The sequence below is a fragment of the Rhinoderma darwinii genome, chromosome 4 (genome assembly GCF_050947455.1).
Source record: "Rhinoderma darwinii isolate aRhiDar2 chromosome 4, aRhiDar2.hap1, whole genome shotgun sequence".
NCBI classification, from domain to species: Eukaryota; Metazoa; Chordata; class Amphibia; order Anura; family Rhinodermatidae; genus Rhinoderma; species Rhinoderma darwinii.
Window position 1 is genome coordinate 204,315,536 of NC_134690.1, and position 18,260 is coordinate 204,333,795.

The 18,260-nt window shown below is 42.0% G+C and overlaps 1 protein-coding gene across 1 annotated transcript in view; it reads right to left on the reverse strand.

Annotated features, from left to right (window-relative positions):
• SNAP91 (synaptosome associated protein 91) overlaps positions 1–18,260 on the reverse strand; it is a 142,236-nt gene that overhangs the window by 34,008 nt on the left and 89,968 nt on the right. Inside the window, exons 18-21 of the mRNA XM_075862088.1 lie at positions 13,283–13,390; positions 11,342–11,629; positions 8,227–8,304; positions 8,041–8,112 (exon numbers count right to left, since the gene is read on the reverse strand). Of these exons, the coding sequence (XP_075718203.1) occupies positions 8,041–8,112; positions 8,227–8,304; positions 11,342–11,629; positions 13,283–13,390 (546 nt within the window). The remainder of the gene's footprint in view (positions 1–8,040; positions 8,113–8,226; positions 8,305–11,341; positions 11,630–13,282; positions 13,391–18,260) is intronic.

Here is an 18,260-nt window from a genome sequence, read left to right on the forward strand (position 1 = left end):
GAATGGGGATAAGCTGCGATATCAGGCAAAGTCTATGTACAGCTATGGAGGGAAAAAAATAAGCCAAAACCTTTTTTTTCTAATCTTGGACAACCCCTTTAAGTGAAGCACAATTCCCATTTTCAGCTAGGAAAAACACAATACATGTTATCCTGTACTAGTGGTTATTTTCTATTATTGGCTGTTCTGGGATAATAAATACAACATAAAAGCTTACATAGCATATAAAAACGAATCTTTCCAGGTTCCTATGGAGCAAGCTTATGCCAAAACTACCTACATGTAATTACATTTTATTTTTGGCATTTTGCATTGGATTGAGCTTCATATAAAACATTTTATACTTTACTAATGGCTCCAAATGACCCCTAAACCGGTCTTTTGGCTTTGGATACATTAAATGGGGTTTCCAGCCAATAAAAATGTATGGCGTATCCTCAGGACAGGATATCAAACAGCTGATTGTTCGGGGTCTGACTGCTTCTCCATTTCTACTTGCTCACTGTGAATGTTCGACACACATTTAGTAGCGATTAACAGGTATTGCTTTTTCTCCCGTTCACTTCAAATGGGAGAAAAAGGCTGCCATACCTGTGAATCGCCACTAAAAGAGTGTCGAAGATTCAGTGAGGAAGAAATGGAGGGGACGCAGCGCTCTTACGAGCGCTGCAGACCCTTCAAAACAGCTGCCCTTCAAAACAGCTGCTCGGTGGGGGTCCCAGGAGTGGGACCCCGACAGCTTTTGATGGCCTATTCGGAGGATAGGCCATCAATTTTTATTGTCTGGAAAACCCCTTTAAAGTGTATCTTCAATGATATTAAGATCCGCATATCCTGGCAGAAGTTCAAAACAGCGGGAGACAGTCTGGAGAGCGGGCAGTCTCGTTGCTTAGGCAACCGTACAACACTGGAAGCCTCTGCTGTAAAGCTTCTATCGGAATCTGTGGGTCTCACCATCACTCAGGTACACCTTCCACCAGAAACACCGTCAATTATGACTATGGTCCGTGTCTGTTCATTCCAAGTACAAGTATCTGACACAGCTCATGGACAAGTGTGGCACTGTTTCTGGAAAAAAAAATGATGATTTGGAATTGGACACGAATATAACAATATACGGCCAAAAGTATGTGGACACCCCTTCTAATTATTGACTTTAGGTGTTTCAACCACATCCATTGCAGACAGGTGCATAAAAGCAAGCACACAGCTATGTAATAGTCACAAGCAAACATTGGAAGTAGTATGTATCGTACTGAAGAGCTCAGTGACTTAACAGTGGAACGGTCATAGGATGTCACCTTTGCGCCAAATCAATTTCTGAACTGACCCAATCAACTGTAAGTGCTATTATTGTGAAGTGGAAGCGTCAAGGACGAACAGCTCAGCAATGAAGTGGTAGACCATGCAAACTCAGAGCGGTGACGTGGAGTGCTGAAGTGCGTGCCGTGTAAAAATCGCCTTTCCTGTGTTGCATCACTTACTACAGAGTTCCAAACTGCCTCTGGAAATGAGATCCGCACAAGAACGGTGTCTCGGGAGCTTCATGAAATGGATTTCCATGGCTGAGCAGCTACACACAAGCCTAAGATCACCATGTGCAATGCCAAGCGTCGACTAGACTTTTGTGCAGTGGAAACATGTTCTCTGGAGTAATGAATCACATTTCACTATCTAGCTGTCTGAGGGACAAATATGCACTTGGTGGATGCCAGGAGACCGCTACCTACTGGAATGCTTAGTGCCTACTATAAAATTTGGTGGAGAGATAATGGTCTCGGGCTGTTTTTCAGGGTTAGGTCGCTTATTTTCAGTGAAGGGTAATGTTAACGCTACAGCATATAAATACATTTTAGGCTTCCAACAGTTTGGGAAAGGTCCTTTTCTGTTCCAGCATGACTGTGCCCCAGTGTACAAACCAAGGTCCATAAAGACATGTTTGGGCGAGTTTGGTCTGGAGGAACTCGAGTGGCCTGCACACAGCCCTGACCTTAACCCCATAGAACACCTTTGGGATGATCTAGAACACCGATTGGGAGCCACTCCTTCTTATCCAACATCAGTGCCTGACCTCACAAACCACCTTCTGGATGAATGGGCACAAATTCCCACGGACACTCCATAATCTTGAAGATAGCCTTCCCAGAATAGTGGAGTATGTTACAGCAGCAAAATGGGGGGGGGGGGGGATTCCATATTAATGCCCATGATTTTGGAACGGGATATCCAACAAGCTCATATACTGTAGGTGTAATAGTCAGGTATCCACATACTTTTGGCCATATAGTGTATATTTACATACACAAAATACTAGGCAATTTTTTTTAAGCTTTTAGCAAATGTGCTCTTCTCAGCACAAAAAGGACAATATAGTGATTGTAAATTAAAAAATATGGAGGTAGTCATTAAAACCGTTTACTATGAGCAGGTTCCCTATTGAGAGGATGACATGTTGATATAAGTCCAGAGAATTTCAGAAGCACCCAGCAGGAGCTTCAGTGATGTGTTCTGTATGTTAAAGCCCACACCCTTTCCAGAGGTACTAGAATAATAGACCTATTTGCATTACTTTTTTGTTTGTTTTTTAGAATAGTCTGCACTTACAATAGATGGGGTCTGAAGCCTGTTGCACCATCTCTGTGCCTAGGTTTCAGTGTAATGTGTTCTATTTACTATGGGGGGGGGGGTGTATCTCCTTTGCCTACAGAATGAAGTAGACACAAATAATCCGGTCCCCTTTCTTTGAAATGCCTTGAATGAAATTCCTAACAGAAAATTCACCGTGTAAAAAAGCAGGACTGCTGGGCTCAGCAATAGTTGAGAAAATAGATTTTACCATACATAAGAACAGGGATTGCATATCAACATGTTAATGTCAAATTGTAGAATTGTGGGGGAAAATTTAGTTTTCCTTGCAGAATGCCCAGTCCGCATCGCCCTATGTGTAGTTACCCTGTGCAGAGCCTGTTTTCATTCTGCATTAAAGAGACTGTCACTAGTTTAGTAATGCCCCATCTCCTAGCTAATCTAATAGGCACTATCACACTGATAATGCTAGTGAAAATTGTGTCGCAAAAAGACATTAAAAGTTATGAGCTTTTTTTCTAAATATGCAAATGAGGCTATACTAGACAAGTGGGTGTCATCACCAGTGATTCTCCTAAGGTGGAGCTACCTCACAGCCTCTGACACTGTCCTATCAGCATGAAGCTGCTCCACACAGTATGAGAGACTGAGGCTGGAGGGAAGGAGGATCACTTCAAACAGCCATATCTCCAGCTGTGGACCACCTTAACAGTGATTATGGTGGCAATTAAAAGAGGAGATTCTAATCTTTCATATAGCTACCAGAAGTATCACCAGTTGAAAACACAGTCGGGAATGGAAGCTGTAGACTATATGATCACACTGTTGCTGGGCTGGGTAGAGGAGAACTGTATGAAGGCTGATTGGACAGAGTCATATAGAAAACATAACACCACCCAGATTGAAAAGAAAGAGTAACCTCCCAATTGGCAAGTACAGCCAAATTAGCATATTTAGATAAATGCACATAACTTTGCAAATAAACGTTTTTGAAAAAAACAAACTGTAGTTATCTGCATCAGAGTGCCTATTAGATTAGTTAGGAGGTTGGCATGCTTTACAGGTATTGGCATATAGTCCCAAATTTACAGACAGTCCTGGCAAATTACTGTCCCGGACTTGTCCCAGCAAATGCTACATTCAATTGTATCTGCGCCCTCAGGATGCAGATACAACGGAATACTAAGGCAGAGCAGGAAACGATCCGCTTCCTGCTCTGCCATTTACTCCTCCTAGAGCGAAATCCCCGGCCAAAGCGTTGCCGACGTCCTGGGGATTCTGCTGCAGGAGGTGCCACTGACGTTACTGCCCTTATATGGACAGTGAAGTCAGTGCTCTCGCAATGAGCGGAATTCCCAGCCAGGGCGTCAGCAACACTTTGGCTGGGGATTTCGGTGCTCCAAGAGTAGCCCATGACTTCACAGTCCATATAAGGGCAGTGATGTCAGGAGCATCTCCTGCAGCGGAATCACCGGCCAGAATACTGCCGACGCCTGGCCAGGGATTCCGCTCCTAGAGGAAGCTACGGACGACGTCACTGTCCATATATGGACAATGAAGTCAGGGGTTCCTCCCGGAGCACCGAAATCCCCGGCCAAAGCGTTGCCAGGGATTCTGCTCATAGATGGAACCACAATGGCTCTTCTACAGAGGGCTTGTCTGTCAGGCAACTTCTCTACAGGGGGCGGGTCTTTGTAGAAGACCCGCACTATCTAAACTGAGCAGTGTAGATAGTGGCACTATCTACACTGAGCAGTGTGTGGCACTGTCTACAGGGAACAGTGTGTGGCACTATCTACAGGGAACAGTGTGTGGCAATATCTACAGGGAGCAGTGTGTGGCAATATCTACAGGGAGCAGTGTGGAGCACCAACTACAAGGGGCACAGAGTGCGGCACTATCCATACTTTTTTTTTATGCCTAGCCCTAGTGATAAAGTGAGACATCAACTGGATAACCAGAGAAATACCGGGCACCATAGTAGTTGCCAGCCAAACTAGTGCAGAAATTTTTTGTTTTTTGGATGCAGAAATTCTGGAAAGCCACACCCAGACAAACCACACACCCATAATACACACCCAAAGACACCACACCCTAAGAGTTCCTGGGGAAAAAAAATCAAATGTTGGAAACTATGAGATGGGGCATTAATAAACCAGTGACAGATCCTCCAAGCATGAATCCTCAACTAATGTGACAAATCAGTCAGTATGCAATGATTTCTATGAAGTATACGAAACTGAATATTGTATTAATCTTTAATCATAGGCTATGAATCCTAAAACTTCAGATGTTAAGATGATCCTACAGGCAGGGACAGATATAGGGGGGTGCTATAGTGTCAACCACCCCCTTAGACCCATACACCGTTTTGGTTTTAATCGGTCACTATTGGATTTATCTTCTGGTTTCAATTTTACCTACCTTCCACACACCCAGGCTCATCTTCAGCGAGAGCCTGTTCACATCTAATTATTTTCTTCCATTGGAGGTAAACGTTGGGAGGAGTATTGGCGTATATCTCCGACGGAAGGTAGCGATATATCCCACTGTATAGGTATACAGAAGGATATGTTGCCTGAACTTCCTAGGCAAAGCGCTGTGACTGGGGAGCTTCTGAAGTCACTGTCCATATATGGACAGTGATGTCAGGGACTTTCAATTACGGAGTCCCCGACCAGAGCATCGCAAGCACTCTGTCCTGGGACTCCTGTCTTGGGAAAGCCCTTGACATCACTATCTATATACAGACAGTAAGGTTAGGAGCTTTAAAAACGCGGAATCCATGACCAGACGGCAACGCTTTGGCCGGGGATTTCGATACTAGAGGGAGCCCTGATGTCACTGTCCATATATGTACAGTATCATCAGGGGTTTTAAACTACGGAGTCCCCAGCCAGAGCACTACAGATGCTCTGGCTAGGGGACCCCGTAGTTGAAAACCCCTGACAGAACGGTCCAAATATGGACATAGACATCAGAGGCTTCCCCAGGGCTGGAGTAAACCAGCCTGATGAAGACCAAAAGGACACTTTTGCCATCCGTCAGGGTAATGGAGTCCTATGGACCCGTTAAGTGTGTACTTTGGGAGCTTTCACGATGTACACGCTAAACGAAGGCTAAAAACGTGATGTGAACAGGCCTTATGACAGCCATCTTCGGGTTATGATGCCATCTAGAAGAGCACGAAGCGGGCAGCAGTGAGTATAAGTGTCTGATCTGGAGACTGAATTTTTTTTTCTCTGGTCTGGGGTCTGATTAATTTAGGGGCTCTGAGCTTTTGTCTTATTAACTTAAGGGGGCTGGTGTCTAATTAAGGTTCGATATGGGGTCTGAATTTGTGTTGCCAGAGGCTTGGGATGGCTGTAAAAGCGATGTTCCAATGACGTCTTGGCAGCAAACACTGCAGTCGTCAGAAGTAGTCATACCTGCCTAGGCCGGATGGAGAAGAAAATGAAAGAGAACATCGACAAATCAGAGAAGATGTCAGCTGTAAGTAACTGGATATATAGAAGTATCGTCACCTTTCCTGACATGTCAATTATAGTGAATCCTTATTTTACCCATGCGATAACCGTTTTGGCGCGTCTTTACTTTAAAGAGGCTCTGTCACCAGATTTTGCAACCCCTATCTGCTATTGCAGCAGATAGGCGCTGCAATGTAGATTACAGTAAAGTTTTTTAAAAACGAGCATTTTTGGCCAAGTTATGACCATTTTTGTATTTATGCAAATGAGGCTTGCAAAAGTACAACTGGGCGTGTTGAAAAGTAAAAGTACAACTGGGCGTGTATTATGTGCGTACATCGGGGCGTTTTTACTACTTTTACTAGCTGGGCGTTCTGACGAGAAGTATCATCCACTTCTCTTCAGAACGCCCAGCTTCTGGCAGTGCAGACACACAGCGTGTTCTCGAGAGATCACGCTGTGACGTCACTCACTTCCTGCCCCAGGTCCTGCATCGTGTCGGCCACATCGGCACCAGAGGCTACAGTTGATTCTGCAGCAGCATCAGCGTTTGCAGGTAAGTAGCTACATCGACTTACCTGCAAACGCCGATGCTGCTGCAGAATCAACTGTAGCCTCTGGTGCCGATGTGTCCTCGCTCGTCCGACACGATGCAGGACCTGTGAGTGACGTCACAGCGTGATCTCTCGAGAACACGGCTGTGTCTGCACTGCCAGAAGCTGGGCGTTCTGAAGAGAAGTGGATGATACTTCTCGTCAGAACGCCCAGCTAGTAAAAGTAGTAAAAACGCCCGATGTACGCACATAATACACGCCCAGTTGTACTTTTGCAAGCCTCATTTGCATAAATACAAAAATGGTCATAACTTGGGCAAAAATGCTCGTTTAAAAAAAAAATAAAAAATAAAAAGTTACTGTAATCTACATTGCAGCGCCGATCTGCTGCAATAGCAGATAGGGGTTGCAAAATCTGGTGACAGAGCCTCTTTAATACCATGTTGTGACGTTCCTCTTTAATTCCTCCTGAAAGTATATGGATAAGGCCTGGCCTACATTAAGACTTTTTATTGATTAATTTTAAACTATAGAGCTACAGCTGTCTTGTGGACTGTAGTGGTCCCTCAATAAAATCAATCAGTAGTACAACAGAAAGTCTGTGTAGCCCAGGCCTGGAAGTTATTCCCATCGCCAATAGGATGGCTCAGTGTCTAACACGGTCAGTAATGATTAGAGAGTGTCTCAGTGTGTAAGAACACAACCCTTTGACATGGGGTATGGTAACACCCAGTTGTCAACATAGGTTTCACATTTCCAGGGTGAAAGCAGTGTTCTAAGAAAAGGTGACCCAGAATTATTTCATGGGTAATACAAAGTATTTCCTAAAAACTGACATGTCGTCAGGAGAGGGGACAGCTCCGCTTTAATGGTTATGCATTCTGCCCTTAACTGTGTCTGATCAGTGCTGTATTCTCTTGTATAGTCTGCAGCGTGAGAATACTCTGCAGAGCGCGGTGTAGACCTGGTTTCTAACCACTAGATGGTCACTCTATGGTGGTATTATTGGTGCTTGTATAGTTGTAGTGTGCACAAGTTCCTGACTGAAAAAGCAAGTGTATATCTGTCCCTGACCATATGATTAGGTGTTTCTATGTTCCACTTTAATTTTGCTATTTGTGTTGATGGTGCGGTTTACATAATTAAAGGGTGTGGCAAGGGGAGCATCCAAAAACTGCAACACTCTCCATGTGCATATTTTTCCACCCTCCACCCACCAGGATCCCACCCCTGCCCGAAGACGACCGTTTTCCTAAATGTAGGATGTGGGTAATGACAGCACAGGTAGCGACATGGACAGTTGGTCAGCCAGTAGAATTTCATACAAGATAAAATGGGTTTATAAAACCCCTAACGGGCACAGACATGGCCAACTGTTGCCCATCCATTAGGCCTACATATCATTTAAGTGCTTTACGCAAAAAAGCACTCACCAGATAATAGGTCTCCAGTAAGGGAAGTTTCTGGCACAGGAGAAGGCCCATGCGGTGGGGATGAGAAAGCATCTTCCCAAAGCAAAAGAAAACAAGAGCCAAGTAAGTTTAAGCAATGAGAAAATCAGAAGTGTAGCAACAAATCATGGAGCCAAAAATGTCAATGATAAAGAGGTCATGCTTTACCTGTACCAAACAGGTCTATGCTAGGTGCAACTTCTGGCTTAGGCGCAGCAGCCACCTCCGAAACAGACTCAAATAAATCTAAGACCAAATACAAGCAACGTTATTTCTTCAATGGTGCTTAGAACAGCAGAGAGTGAATGAGCAATCTGTTTCGAATAAGAGACAGGCATGCACAGAACACTTGCATGTTAATCATTGAACAAGCAGATTTCATTTGTATAACAGAACATACAGATGAATCCAGACATTCTGAACCTCAAGTTCCATCTCATCACAGTAGTGTAGCAGAAGAGATTTCCCTAAAGCTACGCATTTTACAGGGCAGACTTAGTTTATTAATGCATCAGATGTCAAAACTGCAATCTGAATCCAAATCAAAGAAAAATTTTACCTTAAAGTGAATCTCTACCTTGTATCATCACGTCAATTTTAGGTCCAGAATGCTGTGCAGATTAATTTCTTAATATAGCTTTTATAGTGGTCGAAGCTTCCATATTTTAGACATAGAATTCCAAACCCGCTGAAAAGCCATAGATTTATAAAGATAGCATTCTGGCTCTGCTGCCACTGGGGAAAGGTGGCTTACTGTATACCAAATTATTATGGAGTTCAAAGTGGCTCTGTTCACATGTGTATTGAAGGTTCCATAAGCACTATTCTTCCCGTCAAAAAGACGGACACCATGAGGAAACCCATTAGAAGTTAATCCATCGGGTGTCGTTGTTCATCATGTGACGGATCCAACACTTCCGTCATAGGAACAGAATAACTAAAAATTGACGAAAAATAGAATGGACAACAAAGATATGAACTCAGCCTTAACAGCATGCCGTATGCTCCCTTAAGTGGTGGCTGCAAGTAGCCAGTATGCTAGCCCTAAAAATCTAATCTATTGCTATACCCAATTCAATTTAAAAAAAAGCATTTTTTTCTTTTAATGTTGATGATTATGGCTAACCGTTAAAAGAAAAACAACATTTAGAAAATTAGAATATTAAATAAGCCCAATTTCAAAATGATTTTTAATGAAGAAATGTAGGTCTGCTAAAAAGTACGTGCACAGTATATGCACTCAATACTTGGTCGGGGCTCTTTTCCCATGAATTACTGCATCAATGCGGCGTGGCATGGAGGCGATCAGTCTGTGGCACTGCTGAGGTGTTATGGAAGCCCAGGTTGCTTTGATATTGGCCTTCAGCTCATCAGCATTGTTGGATCTGGTGTCTCACATCTTCCTCTTGACAATACCCCATAGATTGTCTATGGGGTTTAGGTCAGGAGAGTTTGCTGGCCAATCAAGCACAGCGATACTGTGGTTATTAAACCAGGTATTGGCACTTTTGGCAGTGTGGGCAAGTGCCAAGTCCTGCTGGAAAATTAAATCAGCATCTCCATAAAGCTTGTCAGCAGAGGGAAGCATGAAGTGCTTGAAAATTTAAAAGTAGTCAGCTGTGTTGACTCTGGACTTGATATAACACAGTGGACCAACACCAGAAGAGGACAGCTCCCCAAACCATCACTGACTGTGGAAACTTCACACTGGACCGCAAGCAACTTGGATTGATGTCTCTCCACTCTTCCTCCAAAATCTGTGACCTTGATTTCCAAATGAAATGCAAAATTTACTTTCATCTGAAAACAGGGCTTTGGACCACTGATCAACAGACCATTCCTTTTTCTCCTTAGCCCAGGTAAGATGCTACAAATGTTGTCTCTGGGTCAGGAGTGGCTTGACACAAGGAATGCGACAGTTGTAGCCCACGTCCTGGATACGTCTGTGTGTGGTAGCTCTTTAAGCACTGACTCCAGCCGCAGTCCACTCCTTGTAAATTTCCCCTAGATACTTAAATGGCCTTTTCGTGACAATCCTTTCAAGGCTGTGGTTATCCCTGTTGCTTGTGCACCTTTTTCTACCAAACTTTTTCCTTTCTCTCAACTTTCCATTAATATGCTTGGATACAGCACCCTGTGAACAGCCGGCTTCTTTAGCAATGTCCTTTGGTGGCTTAACCTCCTTGTGGAGGTTGTCAATGACTGTCTTCTGGACAACTGTCAAGTCAGCAGTCCTCCCCATGATTGTGTGGCTACTGAACCATTTAAAGGCTTAGGAAACCTTTGCAGGTGTTTGGTGTTGATTAGCTGATTAGAGTGTAACACCATGAGCCTACAATCTTCAACTTTTACCCAATATTCTAATATCCCAAGAGACTAAATTTTAGTTTATTAACGGTTAGCCATAATCATCAACATTAAAAGAAAAAAAAGTGTGTGTGTGTGTAATTATATATTTTTTTTATAATAGGTGCAAAGTTATGTACCTATTAATTTCTAAATATTCTTTATTGTAGCCATAGCTCTGTTTTTCTAAAGCAAAGTGTCAAATCCATGTAAGTGGCATAGTTAAATGATAAAACTCTGGCTACCTTGAACCATCACTAGGGGGAGCTTACTACATACGGTTTATACACTGAACTCGTATGCAGTATGTTCCCTCTAGGGGTGGCTAATAAACATTATCACCACACAATTTGGTATTAAAAAGGTAGATAGTCACTTTAAGTAATACAGACATCTTTGTCAGTGGCTACTCCAATCAGCAGCATCGGGAATGCTCTCAGGGATGTATGACCAATTGTTTGATTTTCTACGTATCAATTTAAAAATGGATGCATTGTTTTAGAAAAATTGAATTAAAAGCTAATTGTACTAGATTTGTTTTGAAAAAAGTGTGATCCAGGGGTTTATTCTGATGGTTATACCTTTTTTCTTTCCTCATTACATGAGGACAATGGACAGCTACCTAATAGGGGAGTTGTTTCTACTTTCTTCTGAATCAATATTGCAAGATAATAGATGGAGTTGGGTGGACAGTAAAGGTTTCCCTTATTACATTATTATTATATAGGATTTATTATAACTTGAGATTTTGATGTCTGTCTTATAAACACTGTCTCAAAAATAACTGAAGCCAGGAAGCTCAAGTGGATAATACAATGAATGGTAAAAGAAAAAAACAGAAGCAATGAAAAACAGAAATCAACTCTAGAAAAAAAAAAAAAAAAGGAGAAAAACCCAAAAAAACACATATCAATCAAAAACCCACAAATTCATTTACCACCAAAGATATCTAGAGCAGGAGTAGCAGTAGTTGTTGTGGTAGTGTTGGCAGTTGTGGTGGCAGCGGTGGTAGTGGTAGTAGCAGTTGTAGTAGTAGAAGCAACTGCTGCAGCAGGAGTAGGAGGAAGAAGAGGAGGAGGAGGAGGAGGAGGAGGAGAAGGAGTAGTGGCGAGGGTAGCACTAGCTGTAGGGGTAACTACAGGAGTGCTGCTTTCAGCTGGCTTCAAAGCAAAAAGGTCCAGTTCAGGAGCAGCTTCTGCACTACCTTCAGATGGGGCAAAAGGGTCTTAGGAGGAAGAAAGTGGAAAACAGATGGAGAAGTTAGGAAGGAATAATAACTCATGTTATCTAAGGGTCAGGAACACAGTTCAGTCCTTGCTAATATAGATTTATTTAATGAAAAGGCAACTGTATTGATAACATAACCAGACAGCCCCATAGGAGCAACTACCTGTCTAATTCCAACCATATGGTACTGAACCAGTTAGAATAACGATTACAATTAGCAAACGTTTGCAGTGCACGTTGTAGATATAAGTTGGGAGGATTTCCCAACCTCTACCTCAAACGGATTAATCAGTCTCCTGTAGGCACCCATGTTTAAAAATACATACATGGCAGTATCCTTTTTTGCAGGATGTGTCTGTGGAATAGTGTTGTCTGCTGCGCTAGTCCATACACAGGTGAAAAAATGTATATGAACACATACCAGCCCGATGGAGGCCAAGAGGACATTCTTTTGGCCTCCGTCGGGTGAATGGGTGCTTATGGATACATTTGGCGTATGCGACGGGAGCTTTCCTGGCGCTTACACCAAGCAGACACTGCAAATACAGTGTGAATTCAGGCTAACAAATACAATGGGAGAAATTTCCAAGAAAAAAAGAAATGCAAAAAAACAAAAAAGTGCAAATAAAAAGAAACAGAAAAGATGACTGGTTGCATTGGGCAACATATCCACTTCTCTGCACGGTCTCTAGATTACTCTATCCCATACTCTAGTCTAAGGCCATGTTCACACTAGCATCATGGCTTCCACTTAGAACAGAAGTCATGGCAAGTTTAGCGCTGCACATTGTACAATTCATGCCGTCAAAAACGACAGAAACCATGACGGAACCCACCAACGCAAGTGTGAACAGAGGTTTACAACCAAACTTAAAAAATCTAATTACAAATTTGGTGATTTTTTTTAAATAAGATATGGAACATTCCGCTTAAATAGCAATTATTTAATATAGAATGTTATTGATGGTATTGCAGCAAGGTACTTCAACTTCTCTGCAGACACATTAGCACAATAGATTGTCCTATCAAAGTCAATAGTAAGATGGTCATTTGCAGACTGCTGGATTAGGCTTCGTTCACATCTGCGCTAGGGCTCCATTCAGACGTTCCGTCTGAACTTTCCGCCGAAACAGAGCCCTGACAGACGCAAACCATAGGTTTCAGCTTCCATCACCATTGATTTCAATGGTGACTGATCCGGTGCCAATTGTTTCAGTTTGTCTCCGTTGTGCAAGGGTTCCATCGTTTTGACGGATTGAATATCGTAGTCGAGTACACTATTCATTCAGTCAAAACAACAGAACCTCTGCACAACGGAGACAAACGGAAACCATTGGCACAAGATCAGTCACCATTGAAATCAACGGTGATGGAAATCTATGGTTTTCGTTTGTGTCTGTCAGGGCTCCGTTCCAACGGAAGGCTCCGACGGAACATCAGAACGGAGCCCTAGCGCAGATGTGAACAAAGCCTTAGTAGGTCACTCCCAAGCCTATAACACAAAGAAGCAATACCAACAAGGACATTATCGTAATGAATTGCTATTCTAACACTATAAATAAACAGAAGAGATTGCCTGGATAAGGATCAACTGAAATCAAGTCAGTGCAAGGCATGCTGACAGGTGACAAGTAGCAGATATGAAACCCACCGTTTCCAGAGCATGCATCAAGAGCTGCTGCAACAGGGGTAGGGGTAGGTGGTGCTGCAGCCCCTTCTAATGTTGCAGGTGCTTCAACAGGAGAAGCAGCAAAGGCATCTAGGGTAAGGTGTTTTAATGGAAGCAAAAAAAAAAAGGGGGGAGGAGAAAAAGAAGAAAAATAAGAAAATCATTCTGCAGTTTACATTTCCCTTATACAACAGGCGTAATATTCCCTGACAGTCACTCATAGCACATAACAGTGACTAGGCTTATATTGTATATGGGCTCCATGCATTAATCTACTTACCAGCCAATACTTATGGATATTTTTGCTTGAGCAAAGCTAACCGATTTCATTTTTTTTTCTTACTGTGCTTAAGCAAGGATATGCCCCAAGTCTCGCATAACAAAAGATGCTGAAGGACAGGGTAAAGAGATATCCCCTTATTGATCATAGAATATCAGGCAGGTAATACAAAAGTGAGCTCAATAGTACAGGAAAGAGGTTTCAGCCCAATAAACTCGTTGATTTGTAGATGGTTTTCAGCAGGAATGGTGCCTCATGCATTCAGCACATACGCAGATTTATTATTATTCATATTTTTTTTCAGTTAATACCCTTTTCAAAAAAAACATTCCAATCCAAAAACTTAAACAATGCAGAATAGCCACAAATTTTTAACAATGCTTTTGTATTTTTAAGCTATTCCATTGCAGCTGGCATTTATTTTGTGACAACCAAGTATACCACCATATTGATTGTCACTTCTCACCCGATGAAAAACAGAAAACTTTGGGAAAGTCCTAGGGTTTGTTCAACAAATTAGCATTTAAAGGGGTAACCCACATGATTATGGATAATTAGACAGAGCAACCGAAGAGCTCTAACAATGTAATACAGTCGGGTCCAGAAGTATTTGGACAGTGACACAATTTTATCGTTTAGCCTCCGTGCACCACCAAAATGGATTAGAAATAAAGCAATTTAGATGGGACTGAAGTGTAGACTTTAAACTTTAATTTAAGGGTGTTTAATAAAAGTATTGCATTGCCCATTTAGAAATTCCAGCCATTTCCCTTCCATTTTCACAGGTCAAGTAATCGGACTACTGACTTTCATGGCCGGATGTTAAATTTGAATTTGGTAGCTGTTCGTAAGAACTTTCAATATATGGTCTAAAGAGGTGTCATTGCAAGTGAAGGAGGCCATCATTAGGCTGGAAAAACAAAAACAAACCTGTCAGACAGGAAAGTTTTAGGAGCGGCCAAATCAACAATTTGGTACAATCTTAAAAAAATAAAAAATGACTGCACTGGTGAGCTCTGAAACACCAACAGACCTGGAAGACCACGGAAGACCACTAAAGTGGATGATCGCAGAATTATTTCCAGATAAAGGAAAACTCCTTCACAACATCTAGCCAAGAACGCTCTGAAGGAGGCTGGCGTATCATTGTCAAGTCTACAATGAAGAGACTCCTCCATGAATGTAAATACAGACGGTTTATCTCAAGAAACCAGAATAGACTTTGCTAGAAAACATCTAAAAAAAAAACACAAAAAAACAAAACGTCCCGTTCTGGAAGAAGATTGTTCTGACCACGATGAACTTGTACCGGAATGATGGGAAGAGAACCGTATATAAAAAGGAAAGGAAGGGCTCCGGATCTGATTAAATACTTCATCTGTCACACATGGTGGCGCTCGGGCACTCGTGTTATGGCATGGGCACTTATGGCTACCAGTGATGACGTGACTGCTGATATAAGCAGCAGGATGGATTCTAAAGTGTCAAGTTCTGAAAAACTGATCGGATGGCGCATCACAGTTCCTGTGGATAATGACCTAAAACATACTGTGAGAGCAACCCATGCGCTTCTTAAGGTAAAGAAATGAAATATTTTCCAATGGCCGAGTCAGTCATCTGACCTCATCCCGATTGAGCGTGCTTTTCACTTCCAGAAGAGAAAACTGAAGACCGAAAGAGCCACAAACAAGAATCGACTGAAGGAGGCTGCAGAAAAGGCAAAGCATCTTATGGGAGGAAACTCTGCATCTGATGAGGTCTATGGGTTCTATATTTCAGGCAGCCATTGACTACAACGGGTTTTCATCCAAGTATTAATTATAAATAAAAGGATTTTTTTTCATGTAAAATTAGTCCAATCACTTTTGTGCCAGTAAAAATGGAGGGACTATGTAAAAAAAAATGGCTGGAATTCCTAAACTGTTAATGCAATATTTTTGTTAAACCCCCTTGAATTAAAATTGAAAATCTACACATCAGTCACATCTTCATTGCTTTGTTTCTAATCCATTGTGGTGGTTTAGCCGCTGTACATGATGAAAACGGCATTATCGTCAATTACTTCTGGACCCGACTGTATGTATTTGTGTGTATTACAAATAGATCCCAGGGACTGCAGCAGAGGACACGGCTAGGTTTGCTTCTGTAGTTACGTCTGTACCTGCAAGCCTCAAGTCAAGCTTATCATACATCTATCTCTATGTACAGTTTCCTGCAAGCTGCATACATGCATCGATTTACTACTCCACTTCACTTTTGCGGAGCTTTGTGAATACCATTTAAAATCTGTCAGTTGTTTCTCAGCGTCTGACACCACATTAAGGGCCTGTTCACATCACCGTTCGCTTTCCGTTCCGGGGTTCCATCTGAGGTTTCCGTTGGGTAAACCCCGCAATAGAAAGTGAAACCACAGCTTCCGTTTCAGTCACCATTGATATCAATGGTGACAGAAACATCGCTAATGGTTTCCATTCGTCACAATTCCGGCAGGTTTCCGTTTTAATGACGGAATCAATAGCGGACTGCGCTATGGATTCCGTTAGAGGACCGGAAACCTGCAGGAATGGTGACAAACGGAAACCATTAGCGATGTTTCCATCACCATTGATATCAATGGTGACTGAAACGGAAGCTGTGGTTTCATTTTCACTTTCCGTTGCGGGGTTCACCCGACGGAAACCTCAGATGGAACCCCGGAACGGAAAGCGAACGGTTATGTGACTCTTTCATGGAGCGTCAGTTTGTTGAGAGCAACTGCCTGAATGTTGATACGAATTAGGCTCTGTTCACACTGGCATCATGGGTTCAGTTCTTACAGGATCAATTATTAATATACCGGATACATTTCAATCCTTTTTGTAAAGAGTCCCCTTGATTCATTTATAGTGGGTTCAAGTCTACATTACTCTGCCCGTTAAGTAACAATGGAAACCTGACAAAACAAAACCATGATGCCAGAGCCTGAATGAACAGTTGTATCCTGGGCTGAAAAAAAAGGATTTGTAACATACATTTATCAAGTAATATATTTGAAAGGTTACATTAGGCTTAAAACAATTATGGAAAGAGAGCGGCTACTTTCAGGCAAACAATCCTTGTAAAACTAACCTTAACACTTACATTTTATTACAATATATATTTCTCTAAAAACACAAATGCCTGCTGTGTCGTGATATATGCCTAATCCCAGGCTGACCAAGGAGTTGCCTCTGAAGCCGGCCCGGTGGCTAGATCATGGCTACTGGTCTGGGTTTTAAAACCCCCTGGCAAATAGTTGATACTGCTGATTAAAGTTTGTGACTGGTCATCCATATTACTTGCAGCCGCTTGCAGGGGAAATGGCGTATGAGATGCCAACTATTGAAATGAAAGGCCGACCAGGTTTCTACTATTCCTTAGTGTGAGATAAGATCATTGAATAAATAACAAACATATTTAAAAGGCTTTGAACACCTTCATTTATAGGCACTCAGGAGCCGCTGTGAGCCTAGACGTCAGTGCAGCTCACTGACGCATTTGGCTCAGAACGGCTTTCTGCAGCTTCTATGTATTGTGATAAATAGAAGCTGCAGAAATGAAAGTGAATTTTTTTAATAAAAAAATAAATTAAAAAACTTGTGTTTATCACTAAAATTCTTTCCAGTGAAAAAATAATTTACAAAAAACACCAAAAAGGTGACTGTGGTGTTTAAAGCCTGGACCTTTAAAAATAAATGTGGAACCAAGAAAGAACAGTTTAAAAGACTCACGATAAGATGATGGGACCTGGTAATATACCATTTTTCTTTAGTCAGACAACAGTCTGTGATTTTAGAGTGACCCTGTCGGATCTCCGTTCAGGTATCGACTATTCATATTTAGTTGCACTCTTGGTAAAGTTCTGGCTCTTCCGGTTACAAACTCTCACTGCAGGTCAAAATCTTAGCGATTTCTGCAATTATTTGACGGATCTATTTTTTTGCTCTGAGCGGGTGAATACAGACTTTTGCCTTTCACATGGCCCTTCTTATGAAGAATATGCCAGAGGTTAAGAGCTTATATTTTGGCTGCAATAGGAGATCAGTGCAGTAGATGTGGGGAAACTTCTATGAAAGAGCACACTGAGGTTTGTATCACCAATAGTCAACTGAATATTAGAATTTATTGAACAAATTGTACAAAACTCGCTATAGAAATCAAAAAAATACTAGGCCCTGGACAACTGCTGGCAGAAATTGACAGCAGCGATTTGTGTGCCAACAGTATACAACAATATTGGAGAATAATTTGGTGTAGGTGGCGGTCATGGTGTGAGACAATATGTCTAGGAGCGGTTTGAACATCCCTTCTCTCATAAGCAGTGAAAGGGTTACAGGAGATGTGCCTGAATACAATGCAATAGACCAAGTATACGGTTATCTATATACCATTAGCATATTTCACACTCATGTACAAGGAATACATTGATTCACATTGGTACAGGTCATCCTAGAGTTTACACGTCCCTGCTCTGCACAGAAGCAAATCAACCTTCTAAAATAGCGCTTGAAATACAGTATTAAAATAGCACTATCCACAGTCCTCTTGCCACTCAACCTGAAAGGGTAACTCTATACTGGAAAGTGTTTAACGTTATTTTTCATTTGTCTGACAGCATCACTGTGTTCCTGGATAGATTTTGTTGCATCTACAACACTTTTC